This window comes from Abramis brama (genome assembly GCF_963993115.1).
Source record: "Abramis brama genome assembly, chromosome: 10".
NCBI classification, from domain to species: Eukaryota; Metazoa; Chordata; class Actinopteri; order Cypriniformes; family Leuciscidae; genus Abramis; species Abramis brama.
In genome coordinates this window covers 25451538-25471285 of record NC_139972.1, presented here as the reverse complement: position 1 = coordinate 25471285, position 19748 = coordinate 25451538, and the positions used below count along the sequence as shown (strand labels likewise).

The window sequence follows — 19748 nt, the reverse complement described above, 5'->3', positions numbered from 1 at the left end:
TTTTTGTAATGTACCATGTTAGAAGTTTCCCTCTATTTGTTTTTAATCATTTTAATGCATATATGCAAAATTAGGATCTATTTCAAATAAATGCTTTCTATTTGTCAAAGAATCCAGATTTTTTTTTAAATCTCAGTTTCCACAAAAATATCAAGCAACACATTGATTATAATAAGAAATGTTTTTTTGAGCAGCACATCAGCATATTAGAATGATTTCTGAAGGATCATATGACTGAAGACTGGAGATATAATGCTGAAAATTCATCTTTACCATCACAGGAATAAATACATTTTTACAATATATTAAAATAGATTTTTTTTTTTTTTTTTTCTTACATTGTAGTAATAATAATAATAATAAAAGTATATATATAATATATATATAGCTTTAGGGAGGACCTTGTGAAAATACATGTATACAATCAAATGTTTGTAGTTTCATGTCATATCGTGGGCTTTTGAACCTCAAGGACATTTTATCTGCTAATATTTGCCAGTAGCTTTGCTTGTTACATGCATTGTTTACTTCAGTCAGCTAAATCCCTCAGAGGTTACTGCTATAGTTGTGCTGAGTAGCTATAGGCTCTGAGTTTCGTGACATGCTTATAAAGAAAAATCTTATATCAGTTGACGTGTGCAGCATTTAGTCTTTCCCACAGGAGCTGCTGAAGTGAACAAACCGTATTGTTCGGTAAATGAGGTGACACAAAAGAAATGTAATCTTAGTGGGGTGGAGGCAGCGCAGGAATTCTCATCACGGTTATACATGTTACTGTCAATATGATGAATGGAAACCCAGGCGATTGACTCTCTGACGCAGCTCGGAGGGCGGGCGCATGGGCTGCACCCACCCACAGGAGACCCTTTGGGGCGTGATTTGGATTGTCAAGTGGTTTGGCATGAGATTCAGGCCATTTTTTTTTTCTTTATTGAGCTGTTGAGAGTTGTACAAGTGAAGGTCACCTTATAGAGTCACTCCTGTACTGCTGAATCAGGTGAGAATGGCTGTTAAAGAGACTTTGTTGTATTGTGAAAAGCGCTAAACAAATACATTGTAATTGAACCGAATGTGACTTTCAGTCATTTTTATATGGTATTAAAGTATGTAATACAATAGTAGATGTCTTTAATTATGATTTGTTGACAGTGAACTTGAGTAACTTGATAGCTGGTTGAAAAGCGATGAAATCTTAAACAAAGGAACCCATGTGCTTATGTTCTTATATTGTTTCGTAAATACCGGATTTAGCTGTTTCAAGCCCAAACACTGACTTACATTTCTCTTTCTAGCTGTCAGTATTAAATTGTGTGTATTTTACGCATATTTTGTGAGATCAGCTTATGAACAGCTTATGTCACTGACTGTTGTCATCTTTGTCTCAGATATTTCTCCTTCTACAAAAAATAAAAACAGCACACATGAGACAATTATTGACACATGCAGTAAAATTATACATCTGTAAAACTAATGTGGATGGTATAGATCATATAATGTGGCACTGAAAGATTTTGATGAGAAAAGTTGGAGTTGATATTGAAATCTCTTTATTGCAGACTTTGCTATATTGGCTGATCTGAGCATGTGAGTTTATTGGGGTGTTTTTTCTCAAGATAAAATGATCTCCATTTACTCTTTATTTATCTCATTGCTGCTATTTTTTTGTGATTTTCCTTCCTGTTTTTATTTTTTAACACTCTTGAGGGTCTTTGACCTTTTTGGTCAACCCTAAAAAAATTGTTTTGTTCAGTGGACCCACAAATCAATATATTTATGAATGTTCCATGCCTTCTGGAAGATAATATTAATCACACAGTTTCCTAGCGTTATTCCAAAGCTGACCACTAAAAGCTTTTTTCTTTTTTGAGGAAAAATCAAAAACAGGCTTCAGACATTCTACTACATTATGTTAACCCTCCAGAAGCTTTGCGTCAAGTGACGTCTATTGGGACGTGTCACGTAAAAGTCTTTGGTTATATGAACAGGATCATGATGCCAATATGTAACTGATATTCTTAATCCTGAAGATCTTGAGCTATCCTCGTTTTATCATGTAGGATTACGAGCAAACTTTACAGGCTCGCAGGGCTATGTGATTATCCTGTAACCTGGCTGGTTCCTGACCTACAAGAATAACCTTGTTCATGCAGTGGAAGGAAGAGAAACATAATTAAATCACACAGAACTGATTATATTATGTAATAGCTCCTCACTCTTTCTCTCTCTCGCTCCCTCTCTCTTTTCCTGTCCAAGAGCACACAAGCTCTTCTAAAAATAGTTTTGATGATAACTGTCTATGAAACAATATGCTAGTGGTCTTCCTAGTCTCCTTACACTGTGCCCTTACTAGGATGCAACAAGTTTCCACTGACAAACACACTGCCAGTAAATTTATCTGAACATCCGTCTGTCTGCCTGTCTGTCTATCTATTTACATGTATATATATATATTATATTATATTATATATACAGTATATGTGAGTGTGTGTGTGTGTGTACACACGTGCTTATATACTATATATTAATAAAGAAAAATACTGATTAACTTTTTTGACAGTACACTTTACGTGTTAACTGCTGCATAGCGCAACGCAATCACCAATCAGCACGTATTTTATGTTTAACAGTTTTGTGGAGATGGAATTTGGACCAATGAGATTTCATGGTGGGCGGGAGCTATTCAGCCAACTTGTTGCAGTCACAGTGTTATAATATAATAAATATAATGAGTGAAAGTTTTGCCACTCAGTGTAGTTCATTAATTGTAAATCAACCGGAAGTTTATCTTCCATATATTGAGAGTATCTTAAATGCTAAAATGCACAGGATTGTATACAAAATATATCCATGTGAATAGGCTGTACTTTGGCTTTGTTTTAGAGAGACATGAAAGATGCCTGACTTTGTTATTATGTGGTCATTATGATCTAAAAGTTCGAAGCAACTGGGCCCTCTAATCTTTTCTCTTCTTTGTCTTTATATATCGAAGATAGACATGCTTTATGAGTCTGACATGTACAAATATTTTGTGTTGCAGAAATCGAGGCAAAAGAAGCTTGTGACTGGCTACGGGCGGCAGGATTCCCCCAGTACGCCCAGCTCTTTGAAGGTAACACTTCACCACACGAGAAACTTTTATAAAACCTCACAAATGTTATCACACCCAACTGTAAATTTGTAGTTAAAACTGATTCGAGGGAGACTGGTACTCTCATTCAGATTTCGAAACAATCGTATGACAAAAGCACCATTTAGCGCAAACACAAGCTTTTGATGTGGGGTTTAGTTTCCGATGTAGTTGCGACAGGCTTGTGTTAATGGCTGCCAGACCTGATGATGTTAAGCTGGTTTTAGCTTATTCATTTCCCCTGTGGTGGGATGCGTATCTTTTTCATATCATGTCTCTTTTTACTCCTACATCTGAAATTTTCATCGGAAATGCTGAGAGGTACATGTCATTGGTCAAACTGGTTCCAGTTAAGAGGTACCACTTGAACATACTAGAGTATGACATCTTCAAAGGGAAACAGAGGTCATGGGAATAAGCTTGCCACAAAAACACTGCCTTTTTCACTCGCCCTTTGCGAACGCTTTTGATGTTGGAGTGTTAGTCTTTGGATGCAATTGTGTGAACACTCTCTATTTTTCTTTTCTTTTTATATTTCTTTAGCACCCAAGGTGTTCTGGGATATTTTTGTATAATGGATATTTACTAGAATCCATTTGAAGTTTTAGTGCATTTCCACATCTTGATATTTCATATAAAATTGATATGAAATTATAGATTATTATTTAAACCTGGAAATAAGACATTGGCTCACAGTTTTTGTAGCAAGATAAACAATAATTAAAGTGCCCCAATTAAGCTATTTTAAAGGTTCTTATTCTTTTTGGAGGTGTCCTACAATAGATTTACATCAATCCAAGGTCAACAACACTTTAATTTTCTCATAATATACAATGCACCAGTCTGAAATTGTACCATGTTCACCAAGCCCAGTCTGTTGTGATTGGTCTACCGCTTTCAGCACGTGTTGGAAACAAAATGCCTATTAACGTATCTGAATTTCAGTTCTGTTGTTGCATTATTACATAGGTATGTAACATGAAGTGAGACTGGATGACCTTTTACATTCACAAACAGTTATTTTACACACTGCATGAAAGGTAATAATCGAAAAAGCATAATAGGGGCACTTATATTTGATTTTGTTTTTGAAATCCAAATTTTTTAATTGAATTAATTTGCAACTTATTATGTAAGAAAAATTGTGTCCTATTATGCAATCCATTTTTGTATTAATATTACTACATTGTTATCTCAATGGCAGACACGGAATCAAAGTGCATAATATAATCTTCCCATAATGCATCTCTTTAAAAAGTGTCGTTTTGAAATTTCCAGCATTTCAATGCCAGAACCCAGTGACTCTCCCTGAATCTCTGCTTTTACTTATGTCATTCTGCAAAGACAAAAAAATATAATGAAACATTTAATTGTACCAGAGGAATGTTAGCTTCAGCAGGGTCTGGATCCAGTCACCCTGTTACATAAGTTGGACACCATACTCAATAGAAGACGTAATGGCTTCTCAAAGCCAAGCTCAGTTTTTGGGGGGCAAACCCTGTCTCGGTTTATTAGCATCTGGAAGTCTAAAACAAGTTAGCTACTCTCTTTGCCTTGGCTATCGCTCTGGAAAGAATGTGTTGTCAGGTTTTTTTTTTAAGAGTGTGGGCGCTTGAATTCCTCTGTGTTCACTGTGAACATGCAAGATTGGCCCATTAACGAATCAGAGGGAAATCATTACGTCCCTAAAAGGCATCTGTTTTTTTCCAGCATTTGACTATAATGAGCTTGATTGTTGAAATGGGATATGCCTGTGTTTCTTTACAGATTCTCAGTTTCCAATTGACATCTCTCCTGTGAAGAAAGACCATGACTTCTTGGACAAAGATCTTGTGGAACCTCTGTGCCGGTAAGGACTGTGTACTTCCTAAACCAAAAAAGTTAATAGTCCATAAACCACTGAACCTTGTGAACACCGCAATTTCAGTCATTTAGAACATTCTGTGTTTTCTGTATTTCTTGGGAAACACAATGAGTGTAATTTACAAACTTTATTGAGCCAGTTGTTGCTTTAATTATGACATTATGTACTTGTGCATTTCAAAAAGGTTGACATGAGAGAATCTACACTGTACACAATGACAGCAATAAAACAAGAAGACAAATTTGACTCTTAGGACCTTGTCATTACTGATGACTAAAGGAAATGTTATGGTGATAAACTAATCGTCAATAACAGGATTTCATTTAGATCTACTATTTTGTAGTGGTTGAGGGTTGTAACCCTTCACAGACATTGCAATGGCAAATCAATGGCTTTTAAATGGTCTTAGTCATCAGTAGTGACAACAGGACCTTCTTTTTTATTGCTGTCATTGTGTGTTTTAAAAGTCTGGTGTAGTTTTTCTCATGTCAATCTTCTTGTAATGCAGAAGTAAATAATGACATGATGAAAGCAACTACTGACTCAATAAAGTTTGTTATGTACAGCATGTTCTCAATGAGTTAGCTTTTCCTCTTGTTTAGACACTGAATTTGAGTTCCCAAATTAAGATGAAAAGAGCCTTCCAGTAACTTTGGTTGCCTTGGAGACTACCCTGGTAGGAGAGCATTGGGGGCAAAGGGGGGCGTACTCAAGCTGGTCTACTGTGACTCTAAACAACCCTTAAGCAACTCATCGAAATTCCAAACCTGTTTACTGTTGTATGGGAAACAATGTCCGACATTCCCACCTCTCCCCCTGACTTCTCACTTTTCTACAGCGCCCGGAGGGGAACAACCCGGTAAACAATTCTAGCACGACATGCCCAGTAAGAGCGCTGAGGAGGAGTTTGTTAGTTGTGGATGTTTGCAAGCACCAGTGAAAAAGTTAACACCTTTAACCTTTCTGACACTTTGCTCAATTTGCAGATGAAGACTGCTTGATTTGTGGACTAATAACTTAGCTTGTTTAATAAATAATTATCAGGAAGTCATCAAAGTAGCCCTATTAACTCTTCATATTTTTCGCCAAATGTAGGGTTGTCGTGATACCAATAATTCAATGGTCAATACCAATACCAGTGAAATTCTTAATACAAATTTTGATACCACAATAAAAAACTATGTTAATATTATATTAAATATTAATACATTAAATGAAAACAAAGTTAACATTTATTGTGATGCCTTGTCTTATTGGGACCACTGTCATATTTTCTTGAGTGAATTTTCTTGAGAAAATATTTAATCTTTGCTCTCCATTGACTATGGCCAATGTCTTTCAGTTTGTTTTATTATGCACCGACTGTGTTCTGCAATTCATGTTTTATATCTTAAGTCTTTTTGCTTTCATGGCACTCACACAGACCACTGAACAATATAAAGAGTCATAAAATGTCATGATTATTACATCACAAACACCGGCTTGGTTTCCATGCATGCTTCAAGATGTTGTCGTATTTTCCACATTATTATTTTCTTTCCCTTTACAGCATTAACCGTTTCTAATAAATCTTCCCTGCACACTTTCAGATCCAGGAGGAGACTTCTTTATTTCTTTTACGTTTTATTGGAAATATTGATACATTGCGGTGTTGCTTCAAGACCTTTATTGTGAAAGGTTGTAATTTAAATGCTCTGCCATTCAAAAAGACTCAAGTTCAAAGAGAAGCTTGAGCCCACAACTTTGTCAAAAGCTCTGAAAGCTGCTTTACTTTCATCCCAAAGGAGTTTTTCATATTTGATGGACCACGCAAATGACTAAAAAAGAAAGGCCTATTTTCAAGAGATTTTGGGAATGGCATCAAAGAAAAGCAAGCTCTTATGGTTTTTGTTCGGTGTTTTGAATTTGAGGGTAAAAACAGGCCTCTCAGACCTGGAAGAGTGACTATGTGGCAGCTGGAATCAACACCACATTAGTTGCTCTTGAGGACCATTGAAAACCATGACAACTGCAGCTCGCAAGCTTTCGCCAATTAAAAGCAAGTGTACATGAGAGAGAGTAGGACATTGGCCAATTATTGTGCCTAATTAGGTTTGCTGCTCACCAGAGCTGAGTGTTGGATAGCAAGGACATAGATCTTATAGCTTGATTATATTAGAAACAGCCACAGAAGGCTGTGCTGATATTGTGTCCACATCACTGCTGTATACGCAATGCAAAATAAAGCCAGTTGGTAGGAAAGGCTTTTTGAATTTCTATCCATTTTTTTTTTCTATTTAGGCGACTGAATACGCTGAACAAGTGTGCCTCTATGAAACTTGATGTAAACCTTCCCAAGAAAAAAGTAAGTGTTGCATAATTTCTATTTAACACTAGCAGTGTATGTGCATTGTTCTAGCGAAATCATGTTATGGTGGTTTTGCTGCAAGAATTAAGAGGGTTATCATGCCTGTAAAAATCTATATAATGACCAGCAGAAAATGCCTTGTGTTTTAACTCTAAAAAACAACTACAACCCTTTTTTATCACAATAAGATTGGTATATGAGAAAGCCACTAGCATAGTCTTGAGTGAATTGATCATTTCTGCTTTCTTTCCTAAAGTATAGTATCACTTATTGTACCACCTAAATAAATTGAATAGAAACTGATACTTTGTGTTATATCACACTGGTTATATAATCATTTAACAGAGGAAGGAATGTGCCCTTTGAGAACATGAAAAAGCCATTTGAGTGAATCTAAACTGTTACCTCTGGGGGTTCTGGATTGTGGAGAAGGAAAAAGGAAAAAAAAGAGAGAGTGAAAGAAACAGTTTTCTTGAAGGATTGGGATGGTATTCAAGTGTTGAATTGCTAACCTAGTAAAGGAAAAGGTATGGCAATAAAAAGAAAGACATATTTATTCATTCCCTTGTTGATTTGCAGAGCGAAGACTCAGATGAAGATGACCTCTTTGCCATCAGTGACAAATGGACCTTTGAATGGAGCAGTCGCCGCTGGTCCAGGCTCCAAGACATTGATTGCCTGCTGAGGGGTGTGGAAAACAAGAATTCAGGGGAGAACTCTGCTCTGAGGCCAACAACCAGCAGCGAGAGTGTTCTAACAGATTTGAGCGAGCCAGAGGTCTCCTCGCTCCACAGCGAGAGCAGCGGTGGAAGCGGCGTTATTCCTGCCCACAGTGCGGAAGACTCGGACAGCTCACACCGCACCTGCTCGGACTCTGCGGCCATGCCTGACCACACATCATTAGGTGTGGCCCATCTCTCGAGCTACGTTTCGCTGCCTGTAAAGCATGCCAAGCGAGGACGGACACAAGCTAAGGAGTTCTTACGCCGCATGGAGGCTTTGCAGTTACGGGGAGCAATGGGTGGAGGAGGGAACAGGAGTCTTGTTATAAGTGCCCCGGTTCTCCAGCAAGAACCCCAGGCTGTGAAAACTCTCCATTGTGTGGAGATTATCAATTGCGACGTGCGTCTAGTGGAGCAACCTTCCGGCATGGGGTCGCCATCCCAGTCCTGCAGCGAAGGGAGCAGCAGTCAATCCAGCGGGAGTGCCGTCAGTACGCCAAACCTGAAGGAACGCAATGTCCACCGGGCCAATCACAAGCGTAGCGGGATGTACCTGGAGGACTTGGATGTGTTTTCCAGTCTCATCCAGGGTAAGCGCGTGGCCGAGCAGAACCGCCGCAATGAGTTCCGCTCCTACGAGGACCTGGTGGTGCATATTCCTAAAGATCACAAACCTGGAACCTTTCCCAAAGCTCTGTCCATTGAGAGTCTTTCACCCTCAACGGCAACCTCCATCAACTGGCACTCGGCAAGCATGGACTTGGATGTCAAACGTCCACCCAGCATCAAAGAACCTCGTCCCATCACGCAGTGCTGCACACGAGGCAGTCGGATCAGCATTTATGACAACGTACCTGGCTCACACCTGTATGCCAGCACCGGCGACCTCATAGACTTGGAAAAGGAAGACCTTTTCCCACATTTGGACGATATTCTGCAACATGTTAATGGGCTGCAACAGATCGTGGACCACTGGTCCAAGAATGTACTGCCCAATAGTGAAAATGCAGGGAAGGAGCGAGTTGATCGTAATGGAGAGAGACAAGGGGACCTGAAGTCATCCAGCCAGATCACATTGGACTTTGAGGGACAATCAGTTCTGGAGGGTCAGGCTACCCTCAGTGATGTAGACAGGGATGGGGTGTCGCTTAATGAAACAGAATCCACAGGAATGAGGGAAAGGAGAGACTCTGGTGTCGGGGCTTCGCTTACCAGACCAAAACGGTAAGATTCAGAGCTAACAATGCAATAATTTACAGTATGTGTTGCATTCAAAACTGTAGAAGTTAATTGGAAATAACGATCAGTTGACTGGTCTGTAAATTAGTATGTATGCATGTGTATGTAAAACAAAACCTTTATGTAGTAGTTTTTTGAGATGCACCGATTGAATCAGCCGATTTTCTGCTAGCTCGGCCTGGACCGGTGACCGGCCGTTCAGTCTCACGTCTTTCCAATTCCTAGCCGGTCCGTTTTTGTGGCAATACAGGCAATAACGTCAACTGCGCATTTTCGCTCTCTTCTCCCGGACGGCGAAGTAACATGCAACCACTTCCTCTCACTCTTGGTGTGAGTCCACTGGCATGGATCGAGTGGAGCAGAGAGAGTGTTTTCAGTTCATTCTAATGGATGTTGAGCTTCACGCTCACGCACGAGCGTGAAGCACAACTTCCATAGGAATTAATTGGAAACGCTCGCTCTGCTCTGCTCGCTCTGCGCCAGTGGATTCACACTGTCACTCCTCTCATTTGCTCCGGTTAAATAGTGCTTGTTTTGCGCATAATTTTACTAATTCCTGCAGGTTTCGTTCTCACACCAAAAGCGTGTGGACCACTGACCGTCTTGGCGAGCATTCAGTTAAACAGAGTCAGTTTTAGAACGTAAACAGTTGAGAGAAAACGAATGTTTTGTAACAGTTGCAAAAAATCACTCACTGCTCTCGACTGAATAACTTTTGTAACTTTAACAAGGATTAAACTGTATTTAATTTATACAATGAAGACTATCTAGTGTTATTTTACATTTGTTTGCTTTATTTTCTATAGTATTTCTTGAATACTAATCGACTGTTACAGTAAACCCACCTGAAAAAACTTAAAGCCGTGTTTATTTCATATCTGTCTTTATTCTGTTGCATTAATTTATGCAGTTTGCAATTTATTTGTTCTTATTTTATTACTGACTTTTTACCTGTGTTTTTTTATGAAAATAAAATGTTGCATTGAAGAAAAGTCGATTTTTGTTTGTATATGCTGTCAATTATGGTTCTTAGAAAGAAAATCGGAATCGGCAAAAATTGCTATCCACAGATTGGAAATCGAATCAGCCAAGAAAATTGCAATCGGTGCATCTCTTGTAGTTTTAGAATTGTCCAAATGCTGGTTTGGGTCGTTGTGCTCAAAGTCAGCCATTCATTCACCCTCAGGTTTGAATCCCTAACATGGTTCCCTGCTCTTTGTTTAGCTTGCGATGGCCGAGCTTCCAGATTTCCAACCGCCTCAGCCATTCGGTCGCCTCTCTCCAGATCTCCAGCCAATCTGCGTCCCAGCTTAGTCTGCTACAGAAATTTTCCTTGCTCCGTCTCACTGCCATTATGGAGAAGTACTCCATGTCCAACAAACATGGCTGGACCTGGTAAGAATCTGTTAGAAAAATAATCAGATCCTATGGGATTTATGTTACTGTTTTACTGTAGTTTAAAGCTTCAGTCTCTAAGTGGTTGTGTTATGATTAGCTCAAGAGGGAGTACCAGTAAATCCTAACCCATGCACCCTCTACTGGTCACTATTGTTACAGCAGCCTACTGTTGATAAAACTGTGATAACTCCATTTACCTTGTTTCATTTACCTGTATTGATGACTTTACTACTCTTAAAACATAAAAAATTAAAAATGCCACTGTGAAATAGGTAATATGGTATAAAAACCTCTCAATTATTCTTTGTCTCACAGGTCTGTGCCAAAGTTCATGAAGAGGATGAAGGTTCCAGACTATAAGGATAAGAATGTGTTCGGGGTTCCACTTATTGTGCATGTTCAACGCTTTGGCCAGCCTCTGCCTCTTGGTGTGCAGCAGGCTTTGCGCTACCTCAGGAGCCAGTGCCTTGATCAGGTCAGTCAGGCTCATCAAATCAACAATATAATTATATCAAAATCTAATGGCAATTAGAAAAAATTAAAAAATTAAATGTTAATGTTATTATTATTCTAAATGCAAATGTACATTATACTGTATGTGCACATTCAGTTTCCATTTTCTTGCAAGTCAACTTAATTTCTTTACATTTAAAATGTTCTGTTTCCTAGGTGGGTCTTTTTCGCAAGTCGGGAGTGAAGTCTCGAATCCAAGCTCTCAGACAGATGAATGAGAGTTCTCCAGATGATGTCAACTATGAAGACCAGTCTGCGTATGATGTGGCCGACATGGTCAAACAGTTCTTCAGGGATCTGCCTGAGCCACTTCTGACCAGTAAACTGGGTGAAACCTTCCTCCACATTTACCAATGTAAGAAACACTCCCTCCCCAAACTCTAACCTAACTCTTCTCCTACATCCATCTCATGCATTCAGGAAAAGAAATACATACTTCCTTTACTCATCTGATCCTCGTTTCCTCTTTAGATGTGCCCAAAGAGCAGCGCTTACAGGCCGTGCAGGCGGCCATCATGCTGATGTCAGATGAAAACAGGGAAGTATTGCAAACACTGCTCTGCTTCCTGAGCGATGTCACTTCCGTGCAAGAGAATCAAATGACACCCATGAACATCGCAGTGTGTTTGGCACCTTCGCTTTTTCATCTCAACATCCTGAAGAAGGACAATCTTGCACCAAGGTAGCAATTATATCTACTATCAATGGTTAGGTTAGGTTAGAGGTCTAAAGGAGAAACTAATTTGCCATTATTTCAACTATACATTACAATTCAACACTACATTCACACACACTATTATATTAACTATTTTATATACCATTTTATCTACTAATATATATACCATTAAGTTCATCCATCCATCCATAAAGCAACACTAAATTAAGATGCATTTTCCCCATAATTAATACTGTTTATGTATGACATGACTTATGACATGACATTTTTGATCATATTGTTATTTTAATTATTATTATTTTACATTGTATTATTTTAAAGATTTTTTTTCATTCAACTTTTTGTAAAAAGAAATAAATATTTAAATACATTTGATAAAAGTTTCTTAACTAAAGCATTTTCTGATCTGTCAACAGAGCTATGCAGATGCAGAAAAAGTATGCTACAGGGAGGCCAGACCAAAAGGACCTGAATGAAAACCTGGCTGCCACTCAGGGCCTGGCACACATGATCACAGAGTGCAACCGCTTGTTTGAGGTGAGACACATACACACACTAAATTTGTTTTTATTGGCCTTTTCAATTATCCCTACTGTTGAATACAAATTGTTTTATTTTCCGTCAGATTCCACATGAAATGGTGACACAATCGCGGAACTCTTACGTGGAGGCGGAGCTTCAGGCTCCCACGATTGAGGAGCTCTGCAAACGGCAACATCAAGAAGAAGAGGGGGAAGATGAAGGCTCCTGGCCTGCTTTCATGGAGGCCAGACTGCAGGGTCTCCTCAAAGAATCACGGGAAAAGGCCAAAGGTTGGGTGTCCTGCCAGAGCACCGGCAACACCGAGCTGTCCTATAAGAAGGTATGAATAAAGAATTTTTACTGCTTTTGCAGTATATATAGCCGTCCCTCAGCTCTGTCCCGTGACAGCTTCACAGCATCCCTCCACCTCCTCATCGCCTCACTCTTGGCTGGTTCCCATCCCAGTCAAAGAGGGGGAGTACTCTGGGTTCGGGCCAAATTCCGAGCTTGGAGCCCTCCCCCACATAAGCATACTTTACTATATCTGATTTCATGTCCATGTGAACTCGTGAATTAATACTAAGTAAAGTGCTTTCGTTTGACTCCAGGTGGGTGATGGGAACCCTTTGCGACGCTGGCGGGTTTCGGTGGAGGTGGAGGCTCCTCCGTCTGTGGTTCTGAACCGTGTTCTTCGGGAACGCCACCTGTGGGACGTGGATCTGATGAACTGGAAAGTGTGTGAGGTCCTGGACAGGCAGACGGAAGTGTTCCAGTATGTCCTCAACTGTATGCCCCCACATCCCAGCAGAGACTTCGTAGTGCTCAGGTGGGTTCCAGAACTGAGAATGTCATAAATTAGTAAAATACTCAAGTCATGGAGGAGTGTTGCTCACATATTCTCGACCAAATCCCTCACAGGTGCCTAGTAGTGTTAACGTCGGTTGAAATACTTGTCCACCATGAGAGAATGTATAGAGTGATTGTCATGATGAAAAAGTCTCACTCTACTCCTCCTCCTTGCAATGAAATACATTTCGGATGTTGTTAGATCTAAAATGACTGACTTGGTCTCATGAGATCAGAGTATGGATTCCCATAAGTCTATATTTTGTTAATATGGGCCTTAGAAAAGTCTAAATGAGTTTTTTGTGCTTTGGCTACAGTTGGTAGCTCCTGTGTGGACAACAACAATGCATTTCACTTCTGCACTTGCGTTTTACTGTGTAAGCTGAAACACTCTTTTCACAGCTTTCACTAGCTCTGAGACACTTGGCATTTCTCCTATTCTTTTCTTAGAAAAAAAAATCACTCGTCGCAAAATGAAAGCTTAAAATGAAGGCCTGGTTGTTTCAAGTCCATTCTTTTTGAGTCTCTGTGTTACTTTTGCTTTTTTTCACACTTATAATGTTGCTTTGGGAATCCGCTTTAACCATTGTCCTCTTTTATGCAAATAAAAAAAGTCTTCTGACAATTCTCTCCCAAGTGGTTCCATTGTTGGCAGCATTAAGTCTGAGAATGATCCAATGGGCTATATAACACTTTTATTTGTTGAGAAATTACTCTTGTTGAAATGTTTTGGTTCAACATATATGTCTTATACATAAAGAGTAACTGCTGAATTTGTTAGCTGCTGAATACTGTACATATCTACATGTACATATGGGTGTGTGTATATATATATATATATATATATATATATATATATATATACACAATAGTCAACATTTGAGGTGGATCAAAAAAGTTAATCTAAGTTGTCCTAAGACAAGAACGGGTATTGTTCAAAATTCATGTATAACTTCGATGAAAGGTTTTGATCAACTTAAAAAAAAAATTACTTTGTTTACTACATCGATTTTATGATTTACAATGTTTGTCTTCAGGTCATGGAGGACGGATCTGCCGCGGGGGACGTGTTCTCTGGTGTCGGTGTCTATCGAGCATGAGGACTGTCTACCTGTAGGGGGCATCAGAGCTATAGTGATGGAATCCAATTACTTACTGGAGCCTTGTGGCTCTGGCAAGTCCAGACTCACCCACATCTGCAGAGTGGACCTGAAGTGAGTATATATATATAGCTGATTGAGTCACACGCACAAGCACACACACACACACACACACAAAACTACAACTAGTATTGAACTCTTCGACTGTAACTGCTTTGTTCGTAGAAATGAAAGCATGTCAGTGTGGTAAGTTTTTCTGCTCTGCTTTTCAGGGGGAGAACTCCAGAGTGGTATAACAAAGCATTCGGACACCTTTGCGCCGCCGAAGCCGCTCGTATTCGCAATTCCTTTCAGCCGATCCAGACAGAGGGTCCAGAAACAAAAATTTGAGCCGTGCTATCATTCTGGAACCTGAAATCTCAGTTCTGTGACTCTCAATACCCTGAGAAACGTTCTGCAGCTCTTTGCCCTTTTGCACAATGGGCAGAGTTGCCTGGTCTGGGTAATAAACCCAAACAGGAATGTCGTCAACTTACCAATGTACCTTTAGCTTGTCCATTTTTAATATTATCTTATTGTAACTATTGTTATTTGTATTATAATTAATTATTTTATTCTTTTATATGATCTTATACAATGTATAGGACACCTACGCTCTTAAGTGCTTCTGGGAAGCATATGTTATTTAATTAAAAAAGAAAGCTATATTTGCACATGCATGCACCGCATGTCCATGTATGTGTTTGTTTGTATTTGTGTGTTTGTGTGTATCAGCACACATCTTGTACAGACTATATATATATATATATATATATATTTAAATGCTCATGTAGTACGAACATTTTGCATATATGTATTTGATATCTCCTTTTGCACAGATATCAGTGTAATTCATATGGTACAAAATGTTACTCAGTTGTAAGCTGGGTTTACTTTGCTTTCTCTGTTTCTATTTTAATGTTTGTCCATGAATGGGTGTAATGTTATGGAATTTTAATTTGCTTGTTTTAATGGATGGACAAAATGACTTGGGTTTGATTTTTTCAGACCTGCTTTTGTAGTACTGGATTACATTAATGACAAAGAGACAACGATTTTTAATTAAACTATGTAAATGAATTAATATTAATTTGTTTACTGTCTTTTTGATGGTACTTTTCTTTGTCCTATCATCTACATGATCATTGATATAATAACAGTTTTTCATAACAATAACACCATAACCATAATCAGAACCACTAACGTTCAAAAGTTTAGGGTTATTATGATTTTTTTTTTGAAAGATGTATTAAACTGTGACAGTATAATGTTAGTAAATATTTATGTTTAAAAAAAAAAAAATCCTGTTTCTATTGATCAGTTCATGAAAACAATATCTGACCGTTTCTACAAAAAATAGCTTTTTAACATAATAATAAAAAATGTTTCTTGAGCACAAAATCAGCATATTAGAATGATTTCAGAAAGATCAAGTGACACTTAAAATATAAAATTGTAATTGTTTCACAATGTTAGTTTTTATTTCTTTCAAAACATCAAAAAATCTTATCGACCCCAAACTTTTGAACGGTCTGGTTCCTTAATGACAATGAATTCCTCTCAAGCATTTTCTAAACACAAACCAAAATATTATTGAAGGTGAAGTACTTCTCTTATCCACTAGATGTCAGGTTTTAACTACGACAAACCTTTCCTTCATGTCAATGACTGCCAGATTTTATTGGAATATATTTTATACATTTTAAATATATATATATATATAAAATGCTTGAAAGGCTGCAGAGTTACAAATATCTCAGCTTGTTTACTGTGTTTTGATATCAAACTGCTTCATCATAATTTGTTTGGAAGTTAAAATGGGAGACAACAATGATACAAACAAAAAAGTATTAATTTTTAATGCACGTTTATGCAATCATGGAGTGCATTGACTACACCAAATGAACTTTGAATAACACTTTGTTGCTGTAAATAAATTTGCATGGTTTTTAATCATGTGAAAGCATTACAGATGGATGCAGACTCTCTCTCTCTCTCTCTCTCTCTCTCTCTCTCTCTCTCACACACACACACACACATCAAACCTCATGGTGTGGTTTCCAGCAGACAGCCAAAGAATCAATCCATCAGATGGCCTCTGTCATCTAGTGAACTGTGTGGTTTATATAGCATCAGACCGACAGAATAATATCTTCTTACCACAGTGAGTCAAAACATTTTTTTTCTTTTTTTCTTTTTTTTTCTTTTTTAATGACACAGATACACAAAGAGATCCACATTCATTCATTAAACAAACAAACAAAAATATGGTCATGTTTTTAGTCACAATATACATCCGTTTACACCTCATGTTTATAATGCAGTAGCCTACACTGTCTGTACATTCAGCAGGCAGTGGATCAGGAATAATCATTCTAAAAGCTTAATAACATCATTAATGTCACTGTAATGCAGTCAGACATTTTGTGTGTCCTGATCATTTACTAGCTTCATCTAAATAAAAGATTGAAACCTTGCCTCATGAGGTTGTGAATGTTATTGCTCACTGTCAAAATACTAAAGACACCTTTGAAATTTGAGTTGTCTTCACAAATAATTCAAAAGTTCAGTATGGTTTGCTGAAATGTTACAGATCTGTCTATCTATCTATCTATCTATCTATCTATCTATCTATCTATCTATCTATCTATCTATCTATCTATCTATCTATCTATTTTAGAGAATCCATCCATCCATTTTAGAGAATCCTATCAATCTATCTATTTTAGAGAATCCATCCATCCATCCATCCATCCATCCATCCATCCATCCATCCATCCATCCATCCATCCATTTTAGACAATCCATCCATCCATCCATCCATCCATCCATCCATCCATCTATCTATCTATCTATCTATCTATCTATCTATCTATCTATCTATCTATCTATCTATCTATCTATCTATCTATCTATCGATCTATCGATTCTGATTGTTACACTGCACCCCATGTTTAGGCTACCTGTTTGATCGGTAGGGATCAGTCTATAATCTTCCCTTCGACCCATGTAGGTGCGGACAGGACGCACACTGCAGCCTACGGTAGTCTACTGCACATAGAGGGCGTTTTCCCAGCGTGAGAAACATTTGATCGGTACACCCCAGCTGGGTAATGCAAACCCACATACTACATCACTGAACACAAATCAGAGAGTGAAGCCAGCGAGGCGAGCTCATGTACAGTGCGGTGCATCCAGACCAGAGTATATAGCCTACTGTGAACCTGCCACATGCGTTTCGACTCACAGCCGGTGGATATTTAATTACTATCGGAGATTTTGTTCCCTTTTTTAAAGTGGCTCAAAATATATAATCGAACTTGATTTGACTAAAACACTTCCTGTTCTTGATGATACAGCGCTGTTTTTAAACACCGCGGCTGACAGGATATGGCGAGCGTTCAGCCGGTGGCCACGCCGGGCGACAGAGCACCTCACCCCGGCCACAGGAATCACGGAGCCGCTGCCGCCGCAACCGCGGGCTCCAGTACCGGTGACATGATGATGATGATGTCCTGCTCCGGCTCGGTGGTGCTACCGGCCGGGGTGATAAACCCCTCGGTTCCGATCCGGAATATCAAGACGAAATTCGCAGTGCTGTCCGGTCTCATTCAAGTCGGCGAGGTCAGCAATAGAGACATAGTGGAAACAGTGTTGAATCTGGTAAGTGTTACTTCTTGTGGCTGTGTTTCAAAACCTACTCACTACGTAGGCTAAAAGCATTTTTTTTGTTGGGGCTCCTTGACCGATCCAATGGACTCTAGATAGGCAGCTTTTCAGGTTTTGAGACTGACTTCGGGAGTCATAAACCCCATGCATGAATGATGTTGTGACATTATATCACAGATTGTGAGTGTTCGGATGCAGCATTTATTTTGTGCCAATGTTCTCATTACAGTCACTGACATATGGCAAAGTGTCTGTCATACTTGTTAACTGTCACCAAACAAGTGTCCTGCTGTATAGTTAACATGACACCGTGTTTCTATCATACGCTGGAAAAATTACTCTTGATCTTCATTAAAAACATCCTTAAAGCAAGGTATCTATTTGTTATACTTTTTTGTTGAAAACTATTTGGCAAGGGGGGAAAAAACTTAAAAATCCATTTTCTGAAAATAAATGTTTCATTTCATGTTTCATGTTTTACTGGACATCTAGCCAAATAAATAAATAATAATAAATGTTTGACAGTGTATTAAGATATGTTTGATATTGACAAAAAAAAATCTAATTTTAAAGTTTGACATGCTTTCAACAAAAAAGATATATATACATATATATATAGATTTGATTTGATTATACTTGTTCTTTGACTGTGTAAAAACAGGCAGGCTTATGGCATGCTTGTTTAGCTATAATAGTCTTAAGTTAATAGTCGATTTGCTTAGTATTTGTTAAAATAGATTTTCGTGGAACACACAAGACCTGGACCAGGGTGTTTGGTCAAACATTACTTATTCTGTAACTGTGGTATTACACACTTTTGTACTTTTGTACTGTGATTCTTAGTTAATAGCCTGAGTAATGAGCTGTCGGGCAAACAACACTGACCTGCTTGAGTAGGCTAGACTAACCATGTTAAGATATTCATCCGCCTGGGTGTGATTTTCAGTATTTTATTGATTTGACAATCACAGACTTCACAAAATGTGATGCACTGAACTGAGGAATAAAGATTAAAAAACCAGAGGCACATCCAGCATAGAAAAACTAAGGATCAGGTGTTTCCTTTGTGACTGCTGTCTGTCTCACACAATAGCAGCTCATGGTGAGTCAAGGAGGCGATGCTGACTGCATTTTAGACAACAGGTCTGTTCCTGAGCTCACAGGTGCTGCTGTTTACGGCACGCCAGGGTACATTTCTGATGTGACAGCGGAGGGAATAATTACTGCCCTTCCCTTAGACACCATTTGCCAAGGGTTCTTCAGCCACAATGCACAAATTGTATTTTCATAAACAGTGTTTATCAGTCAGACAGTTGTTTTCAGTTGTTTTAGTGAGAGAGAGAGAGAGAGAGAGAGAGAGAGAGAGACCTTGTGTACCTTTTTGGTGTATGTAATATGTGATTTCATGCATTATGAATATGAAATGGAAAATATTTCTTATACAAAATATGCCTTTGGTGATACAGACAGTTCCTTTCATTCACTAAAGTAGGCTAGGCGCCTCCGGAAAGAGATAATAACTCTATTCTAGAATAAGAATTCTGAGGAAAAAGTCATAATTGAGTGATGTTAAAGTCATCATGAAATCAAAATTGACCATTTCTGTTTATTTTTTACAGAATGTTGCAGTGTTTATTATAAATGATTTATCCGCGCACATAATTATTATAATATTTTTTTTAATGA

The 19748-nt window shown here is 38.4% G+C and overlaps 2 protein-coding genes across 7 annotated transcripts in view; both read left to right on the top strand.

The window, feature by feature from the left end:
• The window catches only part of stard13b (StAR related lipid transfer domain containing 13b), an 83586-nt gene extending 68103 nt beyond the window's left edge, over positions 1 to 15483 (top strand). For all 5 annotated transcript variants that reach the window (XM_084126986.1, XM_084126988.1, XM_084126989.1 and 2 more), the window contains 13 exons: positions 3038 to 3109; positions 4895 to 4976; positions 7272 to 7335; positions 7918 to 9284; positions 10524 to 10694; positions 11013 to 11172; positions 11367 to 11565; positions 11682 to 11892; positions 12303 to 12423; positions 12512 to 12748; positions 13017 to 13234; positions 14292 to 14468; positions 14627 to 15483. In XM_084126986.1, the coding sequence (XP_083983112.1) occupies positions 3038 to 3109; positions 4895 to 4976; positions 7272 to 7335; positions 7918 to 9284; positions 10524 to 10694; positions 11013 to 11172; positions 11367 to 11565; positions 11682 to 11892; positions 12303 to 12423; positions 12512 to 12748; positions 13017 to 13234; positions 14292 to 14468; positions 14627 to 14744 (3197 nt within the window). In that variant the 3' untranslated portion in view covers positions 14745 to 15483. The remainder of the gene's footprint in view (positions 1 to 3037; positions 3110 to 4894; positions 4977 to 7271; positions 7336 to 7917; positions 9285 to 10523; positions 10695 to 11012; positions 11173 to 11366; positions 11566 to 11681; positions 11893 to 12302; positions 12424 to 12511; positions 12749 to 13016; positions 13235 to 14291; positions 14469 to 14626) is intronic.
• Positions 15484 to 17646: 2163 nt separating this feature from the next.
• Positions 17647 to 19748, top strand: part of nbeab (neurobeachin b) — a 286723-nt gene continuing 284621 nt past the window's right edge. For both annotated transcript variants that reach the window (XM_084126150.1, XM_084126151.1), the window contains exon 1: positions 17647 to 18056. In XM_084126150.1, the coding sequence (XP_083982276.1) occupies positions 17784 to 18056 (273 nt within the window). In that variant the 5' untranslated portion in view covers positions 17647 to 17783. The remainder of the gene's footprint in view (positions 18057 to 19748) is intronic.